Source organism: Aethalodelphis obliquidens, unplaced genomic scaffold (assembly GCF_003676395.1).
Source record: "Aethalodelphis obliquidens isolate GAN/ISIS:26980383/991018 unplaced genomic scaffold, ASM367639v1 scaffold53, whole genome shotgun sequence".
In the NCBI taxonomy this organism is placed as follows: Eukaryota; Metazoa; Chordata; class Mammalia; order Artiodactyla; family Delphinidae; genus Aethalodelphis; species Aethalodelphis obliquidens.
This window is the reverse complement of record NW_020837997.1, coordinates 5,871,501-5,895,242: the sequence shown is the minus strand read 5'-3', so window position 1 is coordinate 5,895,242 and position 23,742 is coordinate 5,871,501. Positions and strand designations below refer to the sequence as shown.

Genomic DNA, 23,742 nt, shown 5'->3' with positions numbered 1-23,742 from the left:
GGCCCTCGGCAGTGAGAGCACGGAATCCTAACCACCGGACCGCCAGGGAATTCCCTAAAATTATTATTAATAATAAACTATGCTACTGTTTTTGGAGCACTATGTCCTAAGTTTTTTCCTGCATGGATACTTCCTTGCAAGGCCATCATCTCACCTCTGCAAGGTGAAGGTCAAGCTATCCTGGTCCATTTTACAGATGGGGAAACTGAGGCTCAGAGAGGTGTTGTCAAGCCTAGGAAGGGATTTAGCTCAGTCTGTCATGGTCTCTGCTCTCTCTCCCTCACAGAACCCCTGCCCTCTGCCCCGACCCCTCCCAGGTGCAAAGGGGAAATAGAGGAAAGTGCTGGGTTTTGGTTGGCTTCCAAGCAGCTCAGGGATCTTGGCTCAGAGAGGGGTATTCGAGAGGTGAGCCTGCTGAGGTGTGGGCCCCTGGGAGACCCCTTTGGCAGCCGCCTCCCTCTCCCTGCAGGCCCATGGCAGAGAGCTCCCTCTACCGGCAGCGGCTAGAGGTCATCGCGGTAAGTGAAGCCCTACCAGTGCGGTCAGCCTGGAGCCCTGGGCAACCCTAGCCTTGCCCCAAGCCCTTTCCTCTCCTCCCTCCTATCACAGGGAGCAGGCCTAGGGCTCTGAAGGTGCGGGAAGCACCCTCAGCTCCAGCCTTTCTCGGGGCGCCCCACCTAAATCCTCAGGCCCCTCCGCTCCCCAGTTCCTCTGATCACTGACACCCCTAGAATGGAGAGCTGCGAACTCCGCACTCTTGAAATCTATAGCAACCGATGCTCTATTCTTGAACCCCAGTCTCCAAGATACCCCATGTCTGAACCCCATCTCTCAGACCCCCATATCTGAACCTCATCTCTCTAAACTCCCATATTTAAATCTCCATCTCTGTGGACCACATCTCTCTGAACCCCCATCTCACTAACCCCCATTTCTCTGGACCCCTTCTCTACATCCTAGTCTCGCTGGATCCCCATGACTGCACCTCCATTTCCGACCCCCCCATCTCACTAGCCGCCTCCCTTTGATCTTCATATCTGGACCCCCATCTCTCTGAATCCTGTCCCTCTTAACTCCATATCTCAGACACCCCCTACCCCCGGATTCCCATTCCAAGGCCCTCCCACCCACAGACCCCAGTTCCGCGCGGGCGAGGCCTCTGCAGCATCCCGGGCGCGGCCGGCCCCGCCCCCGCCGGCCCCGCCCCCACCCGCTGCTGAGTCAGGGCCTCCGCAGCCCCCTCCCGGCCCGGGGCCCAGACTTGTGTTCCGCCCCCGGCGCGGCTTGCAGTCCCGGGAGTCCCGGGAGTCCCGGGAGCCCCCGGGAGCCCGGCGGAGGAGGGAGGGAGGAAGGGGGGAAGGCGGCCCCACCCGGCCTCACCCGGCCCGCGGGCAGCTCCTGGTGCTCTGTGCGCAGGAGAAGCGGCGGCTGCAGGAGGAGATCAGCGCCGCGCGCCGGGAGCTGGAGGAGGAGAAACTCCGTGTGGAGCGGCTCAAGGTTGGGGGCGGGCAGGGGCGCCTGCTTAGCCCGGGCAATGAAGTGGGAGTGTCTGTGAGAGTCAGTTCTGGGAACCAAAGGAGGCTCTGTCTAAACATGGGGGGGCATTGGTTCCAGCTTTGGGGGTGGGCGTCCTCCCCAGCTTGGGAGAGTGGGTGGTTGTGATGGGGACATTTGTTCCACCTTTGGGAAGAGTGTGGGGACAATGGAGGTGTTTGTTCCTCTTTGGGGTAGGGAGGGGCTCATAGGGACATTGAGTTCACCTTTGGGGGTGTTTGTCCCATTCTGGAAAGGTTGGGGAGATCGATGGGTGTTTTTTTCCAGCGTGGGAAAGCTATGGGTTGGTAACGGGGTGTCTGCCCCACCTGGCATCGTTGGGGCACGTATCCCAGCCTGAGGGAGAAATGTCTGTCCCATCTGGGTGGTCGTAGGGCAATAAGAAATCTGCCCAGGGTGGGACATCCAGAGGGGGGCGCTACATGAGATGGGGTAGTCCATGTGCCCCTTCCCATGCCCAGAGGAAGTCTCTCCGGGAACGCTGGCTAATGGACGGGGCAGCTGAAGAGCCGGAGCGGCCCCAGGACCCCGCCTCACAGGACCCCCAGTCACCTGAGGACCAGGCTCAGGCCCGCATCCGGAACCTGGAAGGCAGCTTGTTCACGTGAGTAGGGCCCCTGCCTGACAGCTTTGCCCCAGCCTGACTAGGCCAGGCCCCTCAGCCCACTCCAACTGACACTTCGGGTGGGGTTGGTCCATAAGCCCGAGGTCCAGGCTCCCAGCAGCCCCTTCTCTTCCCCAGACTCCAGTCCCAGCTGCAGCTGTTACAAAGTGCATCCACAGGTGCCCAGCACAAGCCCACAGGCAAGCCCACCTGGCGCCGACAGGTGAGGAGCTAGGGGAGCAGGCGGTGGGAGGAGGGGGTGTGGCAAGCAGAACCCAAAGCAGGACCTCTCCAAGCACAGTATAGATTCTGGGTCCTCTGCTTTCCTTGCCCAAGCCTCAGTTTCCCCATTTCTAAAATGAGCATAACAACAGCACACACCTGGAAGAGGTGTGAGAGAGGGTTGGTGAGATCATAGCTTAGTACCCGGAACGGGCACAAGGGACCGTTTTGATATATGGTTGCCAATACGACCTGAATGAGGAAAGCAGTCAGCAAATGTGGGGAAGTGTTCATGGAATTCAGTCTCAAAGGTGGGAAAGGGTCATCGTGAGATGCTCGCATGATTTGGGGCATCTACGTGGCTTTTGGAGTTTTGGGGTTTGTTTTGGTAATGTCTCTATTAAGATACAACGCAGGCCATACAACATACAGGTTTTTGAAAACCAAGACAACTTCACATTAAAATCTGACTCTCCGTGTTTTCCTTGAAGTCCAAAGATCCAGTAATATTTGCACCTGGCCACGGTGATGTGTGGGTTTTCCACAGTCCCCACCTCTCCCTGATGCTTTACCTTGGCTCCCAGGTGCCTTTTTCAGGACGAAAGAGGAGAGGAGACCTTTAGTTGGGATAGGAAGCACTTGTTGGGTTTTTAGTCTAAGCCGGGAATTCCCTGCTAGAGATGCGCAAGGCATGATTCCTGGCCCAAGAGAGCTCACGGTCCAGATGAGGAGATGGGGTGCAACGAGTCTGTGAGGGGGGAGCCCAGGATATAGGGGAAGCTCATAAGAAGTACCTGAGTGAGGTTGGGGGCTCAGGGACGGCTTCCTGGAGGCAGTGACATCTATGCTGAATCTGGAAGGGAATCAGGAATACAGGCAGAGGAAACAGCCTGGACAAAGGCCTAGAGGCTGGAAAGAGGAGGGTAGGATAGGAGATCTGTGGGGTTTGGCATAGGTGGCCTGCAGGGGTGTCCTCAGCTCCCCTCCCTTGGGCTCATCTTTCCCTTGATCCCTTCCTTCACTCCACTCTAGCCACCCTGACCCTCTGTTCTATTCCTTGAACTTGCCTAAATCACTGTAGCCCCAGGGCCTTTGCATTTGCTGTGCCCTCCGCCTGGAATGCCCTTTCCTACCTTTTGACTCAAGGCTGGCTCTTCTCACCTTTCAGGCCTTTGTTCAATGTCACCTCCTCCAAGAGGCCCTTCTGCATCTTATACCTAAAGGAGGCACCCCATCACCTCCCAGGCATTCCCCAGCCCCTTATCCTGCTTTTCTTTTCTTTTCTTTTTTTCCTATCATAGCCCTTCTCACTCCCTGAATTACAGATTTGTTTTATGTTTATTACCTGCTTCCTCCCACTGGAATGTAAGTTCCAATAGCAAAAGGCTTAAGTGTCCCTTAAGTAACCTCAGTAGCTGGCAGAGTAGGTCCCCAATACAGAGGGATTGGCTGCATGGCCACAGTATTGATTGGGCACCTACTGTGTGCAACACAATAGAGCAGAGGGAGATGAGACAGGTCAGGAAGGCTGAGGTACAACAGAGGGTTTGGTCCTGAAGGTAACGGGGAGCCATCGATGGTGTTTGAGCAGGGGAGGGGTACTGGCATGCAGGAGGCTGGAAGTGGAGATGTGGGCCGGCCTGACCTTGTTTCTTCCATCCCTGCAGGGTCACCGTCCTCTATCCCAGCCCACCGTGGAGGCAGGTCCTGCAGGTGGGTGTATTGAGGTCTGGGGGTCACAAGAGGAAGGACCTGAATCTCACTCTGTTGCCCCATCTCTCCTTTCCCCTTCTCCCCTCACGCCCCCAGACCAGACTGATCTAAACAAGAGCGCCTCCATACCAGCCGGACCAGTGGACCCCTCTAAGTCCAGAGACGAGTCTGTCGGGGTTCCGCCAGCCCCAAGGAGGATCCCTGGGGCAGCAGTGGCCTCCTCAGAAGCCAATGGCCCCTGCCCTGGATCCAGCCCCCCTCCGGAGCAGGCGCCGAGTCAGGGAGTGGCGGCGTCTGACGGGGGAGTGAATGAGGCCAAAGGGGAAGGCACGGTGAAGGTGGTCTGGGAGGGGCTGAGGGCCACGGAGGACTGTACCACGGGGCCCACAGGCCCAGAGCTGGAGGCTAAGGTGGAGGAGATGGTCATGGAGGCCATCGGGGACAGACAGGAAGCCGGACGCCTAGAGCTCCCTTCATGGGTCAGGGAGGACAGGGATATCGTGGAGGTAGTCTGGGAAGGGGTGGGAGGCACAGAGGGCAGCGACTCAGAGGCCATGGGGGAGGCGGGCAGAGGCCTGGAGGCTGCACAGACCAGCTCACTGAGGCTGCAGGAGGGACCGGGGGGAGCAGCTTCTGGAGAAGGGGAAGGTGCCCCCAGGGGCAGCGCTGATGGTGATGGGCAGGGGGGCTTTGGAGGAGAGGAGGGGTCCTTCATTTGGGTGGAGAGAGTGACCCTCAATGAGCAGTGGGAAGAGCTGGGGCTGGAGGGCTTGGAAGGGCCAAAGGCACTGGGAAGGGAGGGAAAGGATGAGAGTCCACTGGGGGCAGGCGGCAGAGGCGGGGAGGAAACGTGGGAGGCGGAGAGGAGGTGGGCAGAGGAATTAGCGGGGAAGAGAGGAAGTGAGGGAATGGCAGGCGCAGAGCCAGAAGGAGCAGAGATGTCACTGGCAGTGGAGAGGAAAGGAAGTGAGAAATCCTTGGAGCCGGAGAGGAGAGGAGTTGAGGAAAAGGTGGAGACAGAGATGGGAGGAGGTGACGAACCACTGTCGGCAGAAAGAAAAGAAGTTGAAGGACCTCTGAGGGCAGAGAGGGAAAGAGGGGAGGAGCCGTTGGGAGTACAGCAGAAAGGAGGTGAGGAAAAGTTAGAGGCAATTGAAGAACCATTGGTGACAGAAAGGAAAGAAGGTGAGGAATCACTGATGGGAGAGAGAATAGGAGGTGAGGAAGCATTGGAGGGAAAGGAAAAAAGAGACGAGGAGTCACTGAAGGTACAGAGAACGGGCGGTGAGCAGCCGTCGGAGGCAGAGAAAAAAGGAGATGAATCACTGAAGGTACAGAGAACGGGCGGTGAGCAGCCGTCGGAGGCAGAGACAAAAGGAGATGAGGAACCACTGAAGGTACAGAGAACGGGCGGTGAGCAGCCGTCGGAGGCAGAGACAAAAGGAGATGAGGAATCACAGAAGGCAGAGAGAATGGCAGGTGAAGAGCCATTGCAGACAGAGAAGACTCAAGGGGCCGAGGGAGATCTGAGTCCGGAAGAGCAGAGAGAGTCAGGAGGAGGAAAGGAGTGTCAGGCAGAGGAAGTGAGTGAGGAAGTGGCTCCCCTGGGGGCCAAGGAGGAGCCAAGGCCGGAGGAAGAAGGACAGCAGCCCCAGGAGAAGCAGGAAGGCTCCCCAGAAGCGGAAGCAGTGAAGCCCCAAACCTCTGATGAGGGCCAGGACCCCTCTGGGGATGCCACCCCCCTCCTGGCAGAGACCCCAGCTCAGGAGCAGCCTGCTGAGTGCCAGCCACTGCTTCAGGTGGAGGAGCCCAGGGCCAACCCCAGTGCCCAGGCGGTGCCCACCTACGCGCCTGCCCAGCAGCCGGAGCCATCTGCCCCTCCCGAGGGTGAAGAGGCGAGTGGCCCTAAGCAGAAGACGTGCCAGTGTTGTGCGGTTATGTGAGCCCACGCCCTCTACCCCACTCCCAGCTCCTCTCACAGCTACCTCGGCCTCTTGGCATCAGCAGATGGTCCCAGGCGCAGACAGGGCACCACGGGACTGGTGATGGCACCTGGGAGCCAGCTGGTCCACATGTCCATCTCCACCTGGGCTCCTGGACCCCTTGCACACTGCCTGTGACCCTGGCCCCTTTCTGTGACAAAGCCTTTATACTTGAAAATAAAATGTTGAGCATTTGGACAGTGTGAGTGTGTGTGTTGTTGGCACAGAGCCACCTCACCCTCTCCTGGTGGGAAGTGGAGGGCTTCACTCTGCTAGAATCAAAGATTATGAATCAGTGAGAGTGTAGATATGGCTGCTGTAACAAAAAGACCTCAAGCTACAGTAGCTATCAAAACAAAGAATTTATTTCTCTGGGCACTTCTGATCCCGGCAATCACTCAGGAACTCGGGTTCCTTTCCATTTCTTGCTCCGCCTTCACCTTGGGTGTGGCCAAAGCTGGATCACAGGGCACATCAATGCTCCAGCTCATGGGAAAGGGAAGGGAATGTGGAAGAGCCCCCACGCAGACCCACTGGAGGCACATGTCACTTCTGCTTATGTTCCACTCATAAGAACTCAGTCTGTGGCTGCACCCAGCTGCAAGGGAGGCTGGGAGTGTACCCAACTACAGTTCTGTTATAGCAGCAGGACAGATTTGGGAAGGCACCCGCCACTCTGGATTTTATGTATTTTTCTTTGCTCCCTCATCCATCCGTATATTCCCTGTAGGACCAGGCCGTTTTCTGTAGGGGTCCTTCAATCTCAGCTCTTCCTTGGCTGGGTGTCCTCGAGCAAGTGACTCAGCTTCCTTGAGCCTCAGTGTCTTCATCTGTCAAATGAGCACCCCTCTCCCCTCCTGGGGTTGGTTCAGTCCGTAACCTGGAACCTGGGGTGTGGCCCAGAAAGCCCAGCTCCTCGGGTGTGGGCAGGAAGTGTTTCTCATATCCAGAGTCCAGTGGGGCTGAGGCCTGGGGGGCCTCCATAATCGGTACCTGCTCTATCTCCTCCACTTCCAGGATGGGCAAGTCCCCAAGGGGCTGGGCCTGGGGCACCTCCTGGGAAGAGAAGAGGCTGAGATTCCTCCCCTCATACCCGCCAATTCTCACCTACTCCCCACTGTCTGAGGTTTCCCCAATCCCCCAAAGGGCCCTGATGAGCCCAGCTTTCTGCTCACCTTCATGTGGGGCAGGCTGAAATTACTGTTGGCAGGATCAGGAACCTTCTCCCAGACCCAGTGGGGTAGTACCTTGTGCCGCAGGTGGACGCACCTGGCAAGCAGGTAAGAGTCAGGGCAGGGAATCTAGGCGGCTAGACACCCATGCCCAGATCGTAGGGTCCAGGAACGTCACAGAGCCCTGAAGCATCATCCCCTTACCACATCTCTCCCCAAGCTCAGCTAATGTCCAGCTGTCCTCCCAACCTGGACAGAGACCCATGTGTCTGACAGCCTCACCTTCCAGAGGTAGCTAAGCTCACGCCACAGCCCGTCAGGAGCAAACCCCATACGAGAAGGACAACTGGCAGAACTTTCCATTTCAGGGTGTTATCTGGAGGGAGGGGGGAGGGGCAGAAGAACATCTGGACACCAGGGAGGTGGGGAGGGGTCAGGTAAGGCTCATGGGTGGAGCTGGGAATAGGTCAGGGAGGTGGATAAAAGGGCAGGGCCTATGAATGGGTAGGGGCTAAGGGTGGGGGAAATCTTGGGGTGGGAGTGGGGCTTGTGAAAAGGTCAAGGTCAGGGATGGGGTGAAAGGGTCAGAGACACACACTGCTTGATAATCCACAGCAGTATTTAGCATCGTCAACATCCCGAAGTCTACATGTCCACCCCCTGAAGTTCAGTAATGATTACATAACGCCCTCCAATGCCCCTCTCTCCGGGACCCCTCCCATGGCAGTCCTGCCCCAGGCCCATACCTGGTAGGTGAAAGCGGAGGCTTGGACCCGGTGGGCCCTGTCCTGCGATGGTGGACGCGGTCACCCACAGCTCACAGGTACCCCAGTGAAGGTCGGGCAGGGTGATGGTCCGGGTGCTGCCACTCACTGAAGGACACACCCAGAGCGGTTGGGGAGGCAGTCAAGTCCCATCTCAGGACCTTTGCACGTGCCATGCTGTCTGCAACACTCTCCCCCAGATATCCACATGGCTCCTTCCTCATCTCCTTCAGCTCTTTGCTGCAACGTCACCTTCTCAGTGAGGCCTTCCCTGACCGCCCCCGCCCCGCGAGTAAAATAGCGCCTGCTTCACCGCTCATCTTCCTTGTTTTATTCTCTATCCACCACTTATCACCATCTGACACACTGCTTAGACCTTATTTACTTTGTCTATACCTTCATGTCCCCCATTAGAAAGTTAGCTCCACGAGGGCCATATTCCCAGCACCTGGATCAGCGCCTGCACATAAAAAGCACTCAAAAATGATATACAGGGGACTTAACCTGGTGGCACAGTGGTTTAGAATCCGCCTGCCAACGCAGGGGACACGGGTTCAAGCCCCGGTTCAAGCCCTGGTCCGGGAAGATCCCACATGCCGTGGAGCAACTAAGCCTGTGCGCCACAACTACTGAGCCTGCACGCCTAGAGCCCACGCTCCGCAACAAGAGAAGCCACCACAATGAGAAGCCCGTGCACCGCAACAAAGAGTAGCTCCCGCTCGCCGCAACTAGAGAAAGCCCGCGTGCAGCAACAAAGACCCAAAGAAACCAAAAAAAAAAGATATACAGTTGACCTTTGAACAATGCAGAGGTTAGGGGTGCCGACCCTCCACTCTTTAAAAAATCTAAGTACAGTATAATTTATAGTCCACCCTCCTTATCTGTGGTTCCTCTGGATGCCCAGTTCCACATTTGCAGATTCAACCAAACGCAGATAGTACTGTACTATTTACTATTGAAAAAAGTCATGTATAACTGGACCTGCGCAGTTCGAACCTGCTGTTCAAGGGTCGACTGTATATTTGCATAAATAAAAGGATGCATGAGTATCATATCCCTCACCTGCACAGAATCCAGTGAAGGGAAATTCACCCCAGACGAGGGGAATACATTTGCATCTCCCGGAACTGTTTTTGTTTACTTTTTAACTGAATTGTCCTTTTTGCTTTTTAAGCCAAGAGAGGAAGCAGCTTTTTGGTTTGTTATAGGATTACAGGAGACATGAATACAGATCAAGATATACTGCCACAGAAAGGTGTCCAAGTGAAATCGGGTGAGAAAAAGAAAGTTGCAAAACATCACGTTCATAAGCTTCAGGGGCCTATAACATAGTCCTCTTTTAATTATAGGTACATGTACACATAAATATATATGATTTTTAACCTAAGGATATCTATATACTTGTGCAAGGTGCAATCATGGCAAAGTATCTATGTTTAAAAAAAAGGCTTTATCGGTTAGAGACAAATGCTGAAGTACCAAATTATTTAGGGGTGAAATGATGCCAAAGGCTCTAGAAAAAAAAAGGGGGGGGATAAATTGAAACAAGATTGATACAATGCAGAAAACCATTGAAACTGGATGGTGGGTACACAAGGATTTGTTATACTATTTTTCCAACTTTTTTTTTTTTTTTTTTGTGATATGCGGGCCTCACACTGTTGTGGCCTCTCCCGTTGCGGAGCACAGGCTCTGGACGCGCAGGCTCAGCGGCCATGGCTCACGGGCCCAGCTGCTCCGCGGCATGTGGGATCTTCCCGGACCGGGGCCCGAACCCGCATCCCCTGCATCGACAGGCGGACTCTCAACCACTGCGCCACCAGGGAAGCCCTTTTTCCAACTTTTGTTTGTGCTTGAAATTTTCTATAATAAAGAAGTTTAAAATTTTCAAAAAGCACAACTCCTATCTCTATGTTAACGTACACATGGCAAAATATGGAAGCTGCATTGTCCGTATCAGTGAAATGATGAGAATGACGATATACTTGAGTATACTTCAATGTGTCAGTTTTTAAAAAAAGAACAGATAACTTTGGTAATTAGAAAAAAAGGATATTTTTAATTTTTATTATTGTTCTGCTCTTTCTTTTTATTGTATCTATATGAGATGATGGATGTTAACTAAACTTATGGGAATCATTTCACAATATTCGTAAGCCAAACCGTTAGACTGTATACCTTAAACTTACACGGTGATGCTGTCAATTACATCTCAATAAAACTGGAGTGGAAAGGGTAAAAAAGGTATTTTAAAAAGGAATTTGTGGGCTTCCCTGGTGGCGCAGTGGTTGAGAGTCCGCCTGCCGATGCAGGGGACACGGGTTCGTGCCCTGGTCCGGGAGGATCCCACATGCCGCGGAGCGGCTGGGCCCGTGAGCCATGGCTGCTGAGCCTGCGCGTCCGGAGTCTGTGCTCCGCAACGGGAGAGGCCACAACAGTGAGAGGCCCGCATACCGCAAAAAAAAAAAAAAAAAAAAAAATCATATGTAATCCTACAGTCCCTATTGACATTGTGGGGGAATTTCTTTTCATATTTGTGCCTCTGCTTCACTCAGTGCTGGGTTTATTTTACAAAAACGGAACCCCACAAAGTTTTACAATCCTTTTATCTTTTTCACTTAATAAGATATGACAGGCATCTTTCAATGTCAATAAATATAGATCGGAGTCTCCTTTTTTAATAGCCAAATGACAGTCTATTACGTTGATAGCCACCGGGGTTATTATCCACTAGGGAACCCATGATAGTGTGTGTTCTCCCAGGGGCTGAGAGGGAGCCAAAGGGGCCCATCTGGGGGTAAGGGGAGGGGTAGGCTGATGGGTGGGTCTTGTGGGGGCTGGGAACAGGGGCAGGCGGCAGTGGAGCTCACCATTCATGCAGACAGAAGGCCTGGTCCCACTCTGTGCACACAGGGTGTAGTGGGTGAGATGGCCCCGAAGTTGGTGCCTTGGGACCTCTCCCCACGCTACAGCAGGGGTCCCTGGGGGGCTATCCTGGAGTCGCCAAAGCACTGGCCCTGCCAGGGGTACTGGTGAGAGAAAGTCAGCGGGTCAAGTTCTGCCAGGGTTCCAGGACCCTCCATCCTCCAGCCCCACCACTTACCTAGCTCCTCTCTGAACTTCCAGACGGAGGGGGCAGGGGCCAAGCCCCAAGGAGAGACTGCTGTCACCGTGATTTGGTAGGGCACGCCTCCTTCGAAATCCCCTGAGTGGGGGAGGAGCAAAGACCAGTTAGAGTTGGCTCCCCTCCCCGACTCATTTCTTATTTTGTAGGAATCTTCATTTGTGTCCCCAGAAGGACACCTTGATATAAGAATTTGAATAAATGTAACTGATCTGGGAGGCAACCCCAGAAAACACCAATAGGGCAGTGGGGAAGTGAAGCAGGGAAGGAGAGTCACCCAGTAAATATGTGTTAGAGAACAAGTTCCCAACATGGCCAACCAAGGCTCAGTCCTGCTGGCGAACTCTGTGTGGCAGCAGAGAGCACGATCCTGAGCACCGTCCCACCCGAGGAGGGTGGGAGCTGGGGTATTTATCCACCAACCAACATCAGTCATTGGTAGAGGGCTGCATCTGAGGGGCTTTGATTCCCCGGCACTTCCAGCTGTCCAGGCAGGCAAAATGCTTCAGATCAGAAAAAGCCCTCAGGCCAGGAATGCAGGTGCCAGAGGCTGGGAGATAGTCAAATGCTGGACTATGAGCGGGAGCCCTGACACCGCCCATCACAGTAAGTAAGGCTCCTGAAATCCCTTCTCAAAACCTAATGCTGCCATATGGGCTTCCCCAACTGGGAATTTTCCAGAATTGGGGCTCCTCTTCTTTTGTCCATATATACTCATGGGTCTTGGGACTCTGTGTTAAATCTCTCGCTCAACACCTTCTCATGCTCTCCCAACTTCTTTACACCAAGGACAGACTCCCCAGTGTTAAATCTCCGCCTAGAACTTATTGCTAGACCTGAGACTTGAGTATCTGATAGTCCCATGGACAATTCCACTTGGATGAGCACGTGAGGTGCAACATATCCAAACGGGTCCCCAAAATTCTGCTCTAAGACTCCCCAACAAGAATCTGCCTGCTTCTCTCCTTTCCTTGGTCCCCACCTGGTCCAGTTCCCACCATGTCCCACCTGGACATACACAGTCCCTTCTCCTGAGTCTCTTACCTCCAACCCTTGCCCTCCCAGTCTGTTCCTCCCACAGCAGCCAGGGGGCGCCTGTAAGCACCTGAGTCAGGACACACCCTTCCTCTGCACAGAACCCTCTGTGGCTCCCACCTGACTCAGAGCGAAAGCCAAAGTTCTCCCCATGACCCACAAGGCTTTGCACACTCTGCCCCATCACCTCCCTGCCCTCACCTCCTCCCACTTTCCCGCTTGCTCATTCCACTCCAGCCACACTGGCCTCCTCACTGCTGCTCTAACACATCAGGCACAATCCTGCCCCAGGGCCTTTGCACTGTTTGTTCTCTCTTGCTTTTCCCTTAGACATCCTCATGGCTCTCTGTCTCGCCTCCTTCAGGTCTTAGTTCAAATGGCACTTTCCCAGAGAGACCTTTCCTACCTTTTTTTTCTGACATAGCTATCCTCCCTCCTCTCCCTTACCCTGATTTACTTTGCCCCAATTACATTACAGATGTACTTGGTTTTTGTTTCATTGGGTGCCTGCCCTACAAGATGAGGATGGAGATGTTGGTGGGGATGAGGGTGGGGATGCTGCTGAGAGGAGAGTAGGGTGATGGTTCAGGGTTTAGCTTCAGGAGCCCGACTACGTGGTTCAAATCCTGGTTCTACCACATACTTGCTGTATGGCCTCAGGTGAGTTGCTTAACCTCTCTGGCCCTTTTTCTTTAACTGTATGATAATAGCAGAAACCTACTTTATAAGGAAGTTTGTATGATTTAATGCTTATGGTAAATGCCAATACGCATCAGCGACCATCACTGTGTACCAGTGTCTAGAACATGGCCTGGTACACAGTAGGTAGTCAATGAATATTTCTTGCACGAATTAATGATACTTTAACACTCTCTTCTGCAAATCCAGCCATCAGTCCGCTCTCCAACAGCTGAAATGGGAACCCAGGTATCCTGGGGCCTCACCTGGCAACACAGCACTGAGGTTTCCAGGAGGAAGCCAGACCCAGTTGAGATCCTCCAGGGGGTCACCATCTCGAGCCCAGTCCACCACATGCTCCTGCAGCCCCCCGGACCCCTGTTGCCAAGTCACCAGCAGATCCGAGCTTACAGGGATGATGCTGACCACCACACCACGAGGGGCAAAGCCTGGACCTAGAGGATAAGGAGGAGAAATCTCAGCTGTCCACTCGGGAAGTCCCCTCTTGCACCTCCAGGGCATTGCTCAGAGGAAGCTCACAGCCTCTTACCCAAGCAGGCCAAAGAGAGGTTGGTAGGAGGCTCCCAGCTTGTGGCGTTGATGGCGGACACCCCAGCCCACTCCGCTTGAGTGGGGATGGAGATGTTGCAACATGAGGTCTCCTCCTGGATCACCTCCTGATCTTTAATCTGGAACCAGACTCTGTAGCTCACCTGCACGCAGTGCCCCGAGGCCTGAGGGATGAGGGGAAGAAGTGGTTAATATCTCCCATTTATCACTGTGCTTCTCAGTGAGGTCACCTGACAAACCAGTCTGGGAAATATTTTTGTTTCACTCTAAGATGAAGAAACCGAGTCTCCAGAGTGGCTCAGTGGCAGAAGTGGAATTAGAATACAGCTCCTGGGCCAGAACTAGGGTGAGGTGAGTGAGGCACTCACCTTGGCGGCAAAACAAGAGGATACCAAAAATCCAATCAAGATGAATTATATTTTAATGCAATATTTAAAAAATTTTTTTTTATTTTTCAGTATAGTTGTAGTTGAAGTATAGTTGAATTACAATGTTGTGTTCATTACTGCTGTACAGCAAAGTGACTCAGTTATACATATGTGTACATTCTTTTTCATATTCTTTTCCATTATGGTTTATCCAGGGTATTGAATATAGTTCCCTGTGCTATACAGTAGGACCCTGTTGTACGCAATATTTTAATCAATCAAAATTAATGCAGAGATTTCCCTGGCGGTCCAGTGGTTAAGTCTCTGCGCTTCCAATGCAGGGGGCGTGGGTTTGATCCCTGGTCGGGGAACTAAGATCTCACGTGAGGCTCGGCGCGGTCAAAAAAAATTTTTTTAATTAAAAAAAATTAATGCAAAAAAGAAAAACCATGACAAACAAATTATCAAGATTTTAACTAGGACTTCCCTGGTGGCACAGTGGTTAAGAATCCTCCTGCCAATGCAGGGGATACGGGTTCAAGCCCTGGTCCGGGAAGATCCCACATGCCACGGAGCAACTAAGCCCGTGCGCCACAACTACTGAGCCTGCGCTCTAGAGCCTGCGAGCCACAACTACTGAGCCTGCGCTCTAGAGCCTGCGAGCCAGAACTATTGAGCCTGTGTGCCACAACTACTGAAGCCCGCGCACCTAGAGCCCATGCTCTGCAACAAGAGAAGCCACCGCAATGAGAAGCCCGTGCACCGCAACGAAGAGTAGTCCCCGCTCGCCGCAACTAGAGAAAGCCCGCGCGCAGCAACGAAGACCCAATGCAGCCAAAAATATAAATAAAATAAATAAATAATAAATAAATAAATAAAAAGATTTTAACTAAAGACAGGCAGGATCTGACCATGCACTTATATGACCCTGTCTTCCCTCACCTTACCTTAGTCTGTCTTGTGCAGTTCTTAGGGACTGCAAAATTCCCACTGTTGTATAGAGGAGTAATTACGCATAGCAAAGAGGATAGTACCCTCCAGAGTGCTTTGGGGAAACGTGTGAGAATATTTGGTTGCCTCAATGATTGGTATTTGATGGGCAAGAGCCAGGGACACTACCCTCTCCTAGAAATAAAAAAATTGTCCCACATCCCTTGTGACTTTTGAAGGTCATCCCAACTGGAAACTTCTGTAGATGAAAAACCTGTCTAATAATTTTAACTGATCCTAGAACCAAACACATTTTGATGTATAAATACAAAACCTTTTGGGACCTGGTTTTAACATTCACTGAATTTTGAAATATTCAGAACATACGGGGACTTTCTAAGCACTTTTTATTATCTATTTCCAGCACAATCTGTGTTCTGATCAGAGAATTTTTCAATGTGCCCAGCATCACTTCATCCCTTTGAAGTCCTTGGAAACCAGCTCAATAGCCTAGCATGTGGATGATTTGGGTAAATGTCCTGTTGGCATATGGAAAGAATGCATGTTCTGATGTTTCCTATGTGAGTCCATTAGGTTGTTTGTTATGCATATGTTCAGATTCTCTGGATCTTGACTTGTTTTTCCATCTGCTTGTTATGAAATTACTTAGAGGGGTATGTTAAAATCTCCCACGACGGTTGTGGACTCTATGGAGTTCTCCTTGTAGTTCTATCGATTTTTACTTTATGTATTTTAAAGCCACGTTATGAGGTACATACAGATTTACTATTCATATCATACTGGTGAACTGAATATTTTGTCATTATGTAGTAGCCTTATTTCCCCTTTATTTTCTACTGAATATTACAATACACTCTACACGGTATGCTATAATACAATACACTGTATTATACACATTTTAAAATATATGTATATATGGGTTATATTAGCTATGTATTTCATTTCAGTATAGTAAGGGGGCATTACAAAGTATGTGTTATAAAATAGAGGCACGAGGGACGTCCCTGGCAGTCCAGTGGTTAAGACTCTGCACTTCCAATGCAGGGGGCACAGGTTTGATCCCCGGTTGGGGAACTAAGATCCCACATGTCGTGCAGCATGGCCAAAAAAGTAAGAAAAAAATGAATTCAAACAAAAAATAAAACAGAGGCACTGAAACTGTGAATTAAGGTTTGAAAGCCAGAGAACCTCAGCTCTGCCACGTAGCTGTTGTTTGGTTTGGGGTAGCCTCTCTGTGTCTCATTTTCTCATCTGTAAAGTTAGTGAATGTAAATAAGTGTTGGAGGCGAGGACCTGGCACATAATAAGAGCTCTGTAAGTATTATGCATGGTTAAAGTTAGTGATATTAGATTGTGTGGCCCAAGAAGTATGTCTCTTGCCATATTTACTGTGAGCCAGGGCCTTGCAATGTCTGGAACACGGTAGGTGCTCAGCAGATTTGCATCAGTGAGGACTGTTTCACTCTTGTCTGTCATCTCACAATGCCCTTTAACACGAGCATCAAAGTCCTTAGCATATTCTGCTATATTTTGTGGAGCTGAGCCTAGTCTTGCTTCTAAATCTTTGCACCTGGTGTCCCCCCGACTGGAACACTTGTACCCATCTTCATGTCTCAGCTCAGATCTCCTAGATTCAGCCAACATTGGTGGAGTCTTTCTCTGCACCCAGCACTATGCCAGGACCTCTCTGAGCATCCCCTCCTTGAAGCCCTGAAGCAACCTCAAGAGGGCAGCATAGTAACCTTCGTCTTGTTTACATCATTGTTTTGGGGGGGTTTTGGTTTGGCTTGTTTTTTTTTTTGTTTTCTTGGTTTGTTTGGTTTTTTTTGCCCCACTGCTCAGCAGGATTTTCATTCCCAACCAAGCACTGAACCCAGGCTCTCGCAGAGAAAGCCCAGAGTCCTAACCACAGGACCACCAGGGAACTCCCTACAACATTGTTTTTTGGTTTTTTAATATTTATTTATTTTATTTATCTGGCTGTGTTGGGTCTTAGTTGCGGCATGCAGGATCTTCGTTGTGGCATGAGGAATCTTTTAGTTGCAGCATGTGGGATCTTTAGCTGCAGCATGTGGGATCTAGTTCCCCGACCAAGGATCAAACCCGGGCCCCCTGCATAGGGAGTACAGAGCCTTAGCCACTGGACCACCAGGGAAGTTCTCTACATCACTGTTATTTGGGGTTTCCTGACAGGTGCAGAGACCTGGTCCTCACAACTCACCTTCCACAGAAGCAGGGGTTCCTGTCCGCCTGGTGCCCCACAGATGTTCCCTGATATCCACACATCTTTTGGAGCTGGCAAGGATGAAAAAAGGAGAGACCATGTGACTAAGTTCTAGCCAATGAGATATGAGATGAAAGATACGTGCAACTCTGGGGTTGTGCTCTTAAAGTGCAAGGGCAGGCTCCCCGACTCCTGGGGTCCCACTGCGCTGGAGTTGTCTTCAATTTTTTTTTTGCTGTGTGAGCTTAGGAAAGTTGCTTAACCTCTCTGAGGTTCAGCTTTCCCAACTATAAAATATGACAAATGAGAATGGCATGATTGGCCAGACTTCCAGGAGAGGGGCTGAGGGTGTAGGGGTAAGCCCAGAGATCCTCACCAGAGGGTGGTGTCTGGAAGGACAGAATGGGGCTCCACTCGCTCCACAGATCCTCTTCTTCCTCCACGTGACAGCGGCCAGATACCTCATAGCCAGTGGCTAGCTCCAGGTCCTGGATATCAACAGGGGTCAGGGGTATGGATTTCACTTCAGGTTCCAGCTGGGGGAGAGACAGGGGAGAGTGATGAGGCTGAAGATTGAATTGAAAGTACCTGGCCTTATATGTCAATAGGATGACCAATACTGTCCTGCTTTGCCTGGGATCAAGTGGGTTCCTAGGACACAGGGCTTTTGGTTTTAAAATTGGGACAATCCCTGGAAAAAAGAGACAAGTGGATTATCCTCTGTGCCAGGTATAGCAGTAGGTGGTAAATTCTATTATTAATATTATTCTCATTTTACAGATGAGGAAAACTGAGGCCAAGAGCGGGGAAGTGACATACCCAAGGTCACATGGCTGGTGAGTTCTGGAGCTGAGATTCATACCCAGGCAGTTAGATTGCAAAGTCTGCATCTGAGCATTGCTCTGAATTGCATGAATATTCATAGTGACAACAACTCTGCTCTATATTGTAGTGTTTTGCATGAAAAGTTGTAACTGAGACAGTGGGTTATCCCCAATATCCATTCTCCCCTTCTTCCTTTGGAAATAGAACCCTTGAGTATCTGTCAGGAACATGTGTGTCAAGAATAAAGACTACATTTCCCAGTCTCCCTTGCAATCAGGTGAGACCATGTGACTAAGTTCTGGCCAATGAGATATGAGATGAAAAATACTTGCAACTTTGGTGCTGTGCTCTTAAAGCGCATGGGCAGGCTCCCCAACTCCTGGGGTCCCATTGCACTGGAGTTGTCTTCCATTTTTTTTGCTGTGTGAACTTGGGAAAGTTGTTTAACCTCTCTGAGGTTCAGCTTCCCCAACTATAAAATAGAGATCTTAAAAGCATCTATATATAGGGAGGTTGGTACTCATCAAGATAATCCATGCAGATTGCTTAGCTTGGGCCCTGACGCGTGGCAGGTGCTCAGAAATGTGAGCTGCTTTTATTACTTTTGAGCGTTTACTGAAAACCAGGCTCTGTTCATCATCTGTAAAATGGGTAGGCATAAAACACATCTACCTCAAAGAGTTCTTGTAAGGATTCAATAGACAGCACACAGTAGATGCTAAGTGTCTGCTGTTAACCTCTTATTTTAAGGTTAAGGTAAGCTATTTGAGGATTTTTATTCATTCACAAAAATGTTAGAGGAAGTTTACTGAGTTTCTCAAAAATGCCAAGTGGAAGGAATTCCCTGGAGGTCCAGTGGTTAGGACTCCTTGCTTTCACTACCGAGGGCCCGGGTTCAATCCCTGGTCGAGGAACTAAGATCCCGCAAGCACAACCTCGCGGCGTGGCCAAAAAAAAAAAAAAAATTCCAAGTGGAATTTGGATTGGGACTGCATGGAATTTATAGATTATCTTGGGGGAACATTTTTTAGCTGAACAAGATGCATGTACAGGCCTTCTGTGAGGAATGTGGACAGACTCCAGGGCCAGCTGAGGAATGAGCTCTGAGCTAGGTGTCTGATTTGGGAATGATGTCCCGGGCCCCGCCCAGAGTAGGGTGGGGGAAAAGGGTCCCTGACACTCACCGGCATCCAGGCCATCTCCTGGCATCTTCGGTAGTGGAACTGGCAGACCAAGACCTTATGGGGTGGCCACATAGGAGGGGCCCATTGGACAGTGGCCTCTAGGGGGTCATCCTCTGAGAAGTCCACATCAGGGTACAGTTGGGGGGCATCCGGCTTCACTGAGGAAGGGGAGGTGCATTGAGCCAGGGCCTCCAAGACCACCCACCCCACACATAGCAAACCCCCACTCCCGCCTGTTACTTCGGGTTTCGAGGTTCACGAAGACTGGGGGCCAGAGAGGTTGGCCTGCCCTGGCCACCCAGACGAGGAGTTCGTCAGACGTGGTGAGCTGTTCCCGTGGAATGGTCACCCGGCTCTGCCCAGTGGGCACTGCCACTGTCCAGGTTTTGTTGGAATGGCTGTGAGGAGAGATGCGAGAATCGGGGCAGCATACGGTGGGCTGGGCCCAGAGCCGTAATGATAACATATTTTCTGCCTGGGTTCAAATCCCAGTTCTCCTGCTTCAGAGCTGTGTGACCTTGAGCAAGCAACTTAACTTCTCTGTGCCTCAGTTTCCTCATCTACAAAACGAGGGTGATAAAATTGCCTCCTGAGGGACTTCCCTGGTGGTCCAGTGGTTCAGACTCGGTGCTCCCAATGACCACGGTTCGATCCCTGGTCAGGGAACTAGATCCCACGTGTCCCAACGAGCATGCCGCAACTAAGACCTGGCACAGCCAAATAAATAAATAAATAAGTGTCTTTTTTTAAAAGTGCTTGCTGAAAGGGCTGAATGCGGGGGGGAACAATGAGATGAGAAATGGACCGCATTTAGAACAGCAAGTGTCAGGGGCACAATACATGTTACATGAGCATTGGTTATTTTGTTTACTGAGCACCTATTACGTATACGCACATTGACTTCTACGCAACTGTTCACTCAGCAAATATACACTTCTGTTGTAGAAGCTGGGAATAGGACTCTGACCAAAGCAGGCAAGGATCCACTATCCGGAGCTGGTGTTCCGGTGGGGGAGGCAAATGAGAAACTCATAAATATATAACTGATGGTGGTATAAGCGATACAGAGAACAATAAGGCAGGGTGAGAGGGATTCAGTGTGATGATAGGATGAAGAGTGACAGTGCTATTTTAGGAAAGGTGGTCAGGAAAGCTCTCTGATGAGACATTTGAATAAAGGCCTGAAGGATGTGGTGTGGAACAACGCAATACCTCGGGAAGAGCATTTTAGGAAGAGGGAGCAGCTGGTGCAAAGCTCCTGTGGCCAAACTGTGCCTGGTGTTTTACGAAGAACAGTGAGGAGGAGGCTTGTCCTCTGGGGTAGAGTGAGTGAGCGAGCAAGTGGGAGGAGGTGAGGGCAGGGAGGTGACAGGCAGATTATACAGGGCCTGATGGGCTGCAGGAAGGATTTCGGCTTTTACCCTGAGTGAGGTGGGAGCCCTGGAGGGCTGTGAGCTGGGGAGGGACATGCCCTGATTCAGAAGTTCACAGGTGCGGGACTTCCCTGGTGGTCCAGTGGTTAAGAATCCGCCTGCCGATGCAGGGGACAGGGGTTCCAGGCCTGGTCCGTTAAGATCCCACATGCCCCGCAGAGCAACTAAGCCCGCGAGCCACAAATACTGAGCCTGTGTGCCACAACTACTGAATACTGCGCGCCTAGAGCCTGTGCTCCGCAACAAGAGAAGCCACTGCGATGAGAAGCCCACGCACCGCAAAGAAGAGTAGCCCCCAATCGCCACAACTAGAGAAAGCCCGCGCACAGCAATGAAGACCCAACGCAGCCAAAAATAAAATAAATAAATAAATTAAAAAAAAAGACTCCGTGCTCCCAATTCAGGGGGCCCATGTTCGATCCCTGGTCAGGGAACTAGATCCCGCATGCCGCAACGAAGATCCCACATGCTGCAACTAAAACCCAGAACAGCCAAATAAATAAAGAAATATTAAAAAATAAATAAAACAGAAGTTCACAGGTGTCCTCTGGATGCTGTGGTGGAGAACAGACTGTGGGGCTAAGGGTGGAAACCGAGTCCAGGGAGGAGGTGACTGCACGGTCCAGGCCAGCGATGATGGGAACTGGACTATGGTGGGTGCTGAGGAAGCGAGGAGTGCCAGATTCTGCATAATGTAGAAGGTAGAGCTGGCAAGGCCTGCTGTGGGTGACAGAGAGAGAGAGAGGAGTTGAGGACATCCCGAAGGGTTGGATTTCAAAGGTTCAAATCAAGGCCTTCAGAAAAAAACAACAAAAACACATGTGTTATGTTATGTTGCTGGTAGGAACATAAAACGGCGTAGCTGTTGCAGAAAACAGTTAGGTGGTTCCTCAAAAAGTTAAACACAGAACTGCCATATGCCCCAGCCATCTTACTCCTAGGCATATACCCCAAAGAACTGAAAATAGGACTCAAAAACGTGTACACATTATGTTCAAAGCAGTGCTAGTCACGATCGCCCAATTGCAACTGCCCAACGGTGGAAACAACCCAAATGTCCATCAACAGATGAGTGGATGAACGTAGTATATCCATACAGTGGAATATTGTTCAGCCACAAAAAGGAACGAAGTTCTGATTCGCTACGACATAAATGAACCTGAAAAACATGCTAAGTGAAAGAAGCCAGATACAAAAGACCACAGGCCATACGATCCCATTTATGTGAAATGTCCAGAACAGGCAAATTCAGAGACAGAAAGTAGATTAGTAGTTGCCACGGAATAGGAAGTGACCGCTGTTGGGGATGGAACTTCGTTTCGGGGTGATGGACATGTTTCGGAACTAGATAGAGGCACTGGTTGCACAACATTGTGAATGTACTCAATGCCACCGAACAGTTCACTGGCAAATGGTTAATTTCATGTTATGTGAATTTCACCTCGTTAAAAAAAAAGGGGAAGACCTTCTCTTACTCCCTCATCCTCTACCAATTTAAAACCCTAGCCCCCGCCCCTCTTCTGGACATGGGTGGTGGTGACGGTTACACAACAGTGTGACTGTACTTAATTCCACTGAACTGTACACTTAAAAAAGGCTGAGAAAAAAAGGTGGTAAATTTTATGTGTATTTTGCCATCGTTAAAAAAAAAAACCAGCCTCCCATCCCAGTTCCCATCTTCAAATGTTCCTTTCCCTCTCCTCTCACTTAGCCAAATTTGAAATGAATTTGTGTTTCCAGGTGTGATTCATTGTGAAGCAACATCAGTCACCCCCTCAGAATGTGGGCTCCACAAGGCTTTCTGTGTCTCTTTCACTGCTGCATCCCTGGCACCAGACCAAATGATCTTTTCATATGCTCAGAGAGGTTAAGCTATTTGCCTAAGGTCACACAGCAATAAAAAACAGCTTCTAATCATTAAGCATTTTCTTTCCCAAGTGCCTAACTCATTGAATTCTCAGAACCAGCCTTGAGAGGCAGGTTCCATTATTATCACTACTTGATAGAGGAAGAAACAGAGGCTCAGAGAGGGAAAGTGACCGGTCCAGGGTAACACAGCAAGGAAATGAGGGAACCTGGAAGTGAAGGGCTTGAGAGTGGGGCAGGGCTGGGGGGTGCGGGTGGGCAGGACTAATGGGTCCTCTCAACCTGAGAAGTCTAGAACCTGAGTGGTCACTCTTCCAAAGCCTCTGTTTCCCCAAATCACTCCATTGTACTCACTACTTCTGGCTCTGGAGGTACAGCGTGGAAGGGGCTCCCAGGTCCCCAAGAGGCTCCCATGAGCAGTTCAAGTCGCCCAAGGGTCCAAATCCATAGCACTGCAATGTCCCAGGGCTGCCTGGAGGGGAAGGAGGGAGGGTCCGAGGGAAGGGGGTCAATTCCCCCAGCCGCCCTCACACCCCAGAACTTGAACTCCCCCCACCCCTTACGGAAGTGATCAGCAGGAAGGGGGCGTTGGGCACCGCTCCCCAGGCTTCGGGCATAACTCCTCCCTTCCCTCTACCAGCTACATCCTGTTACCACCCGAAGAGCCCTTTCCCCTACCACCCCCCAACCCCGGACCCTGGCTCCCACCTCGCTGCCGCCCATTCCCCAACTCCTCTCATCGCCCGGTCCCTGTCCCGGGGGGGAGCAGAGTGGCATCCGGACCTTTGTCATTCATTCCAAAAAATTGCGGTTCACCCTGGAGGATGTGCGTTTCCGCGGAGCGCGGCGGCAGAGCGCCGACACGAGTTCGCTCCGTAACTCACCCTGGGGCCGAGTCCTGCAGAACAGCAGCATCAACAGAGGCAGCAAAACCAGCTTCGGCCGCCGCCGCGGCGGGAAGGGAGCGGCCCGGGTTCCCCGCATGGCGTCCCCGCGCCCCCAGTCCGGCCCGGCCCTGCCCGGCCCAGCGCTGCAGCGCGGCCCGCTTGTCTCTCGGGGTCCAGCACCCGAACAGCAAAGGGAAGCGGAGCCGCCCCTCCCAGCCGCCTCCGCACCTTGCGCTTCGGCTCCCCGCCCCTCCGCTGCACCGGAAAGTCCCTCGCGGGGGCTGAGGAGGGGTAGTAGGGGGTGGGCGGCGCTGAGGCGTGGCCGAGCTCCGCAGACACCTGCCCCTCCCCTCCCCCAACAGGCTGCCGAGTCCTTTGGAACTTTTTATCTTTGGGGTTGGAGAAGGTTCTGATCCGTTCTCCCCACTGAGCTTCCCACCCCAGGATATGAAGGGAACCCAGGGGTCCCTCCACCAACCCTGGGGTCCGCAGCTTTAGAACCCCCAGCAGGCGAGGTCGGAGGAAGAGGGGCTGGCAGACAGGGGGACGGGAGCGGGCAAAGGCTGGAATGGGGTGGTGGTATAAT

The 23,742-nt window shown here is 51.7% G+C and overlaps 2 protein-coding genes across 2 annotated transcripts; one reads left to right on the top strand and one right to left on the bottom strand.

Annotated features, from left to right (window-relative positions):
* The first annotated feature begins 473 nt into the window (after nt 1–473).
* On the top strand, nt 474–6,269 carry PALM3 (paralemmin 3). Its single transcript, XM_027085852.1, has 6 exons — nt 474–518; nt 1,087–1,497; nt 2,016–2,158; nt 2,297–2,381; nt 4,048–4,093; nt 4,190–6,269. The coding sequence occupies exons 1-6, from the start codon at nt 474–476 to the stop codon at nt 6,034–6,036; spliced, it is 2,577 nt and encodes an 858-aa protein (XP_026941653.1). The 3' UTR covers nt 6,037–6,269.
* A 151-nt stretch (nt 6,270–6,420) lies between these two features.
* Nucleotides 6,421–23,403, bottom strand: IL27RA (interleukin 27 receptor subunit alpha). Its single transcript, XM_027084971.1, has 14 exons — nt 23,154–23,403; nt 22,624–22,741; nt 19,211–19,368; nt 18,971–19,128; nt 17,338–17,497; nt 16,959–17,032; nt 13,399–13,582; nt 13,115–13,303; nt 11,115–11,216; nt 10,882–11,040; nt 7,994–8,119; nt 7,530–7,623; nt 7,251–7,344; nt 6,421–7,131 (listed from the first exon to the last, which is right to left on the bottom strand). The coding sequence occupies exons 1-14, from the start codon at nt 23,251–23,253 to the stop codon at nt 6,877–6,879; spliced, it is 1,971 nt and encodes a 656-aa protein (XP_026940772.1). The 5' UTR covers nt 23,254–23,403; the 3' UTR covers nt 6,421–6,876.
* Nucleotides 23,404–23,742: the final 339 nt, after the last annotated feature.

Coding starts and splice junctions, on each gene's coding strand:
- PALM3 (XM_027085852.1), top strand. CDS start 474: ATGGCAGAGAGCTCCCTCTACCGGCAGCGGCTAGAGGTCATCGCG. Junction 519..1,086: donor AGCGGCTAGAGGTCATCGCG/GTAAGTGAAGCC, acceptor TCCATATCTCAG/ACACCCCCTACCCCCGGATT. Junction 2,159..2,296: donor CTGGAAGGCAGCTTGTTCAC/GTGAGTAGGGCC, acceptor TCTCTTCCCCAG/ACTCCAGTCCCAGCTGCAGC.
- IL27RA (XM_027084971.1), bottom strand. CDS start 23,253: ATGCGGGGAACCCGGGCCGCTCCCTTCCCGCCGCGGCGGCGGCCGAAG. Junction 17,033..17,337: donor CTTCCAGACACCACCCTCTG/GTGAGGATCTCT, acceptor CATCCTTGCCAG/CTCCAAAAGATGTGTGGATA. Junction 13,583..16,958: donor AACCCCTGCTTCTGTGGAAG/GTGAGTTGTGAG, acceptor CTCATCCCTCAG/GCCTCGGGGCACTGCGTGCA.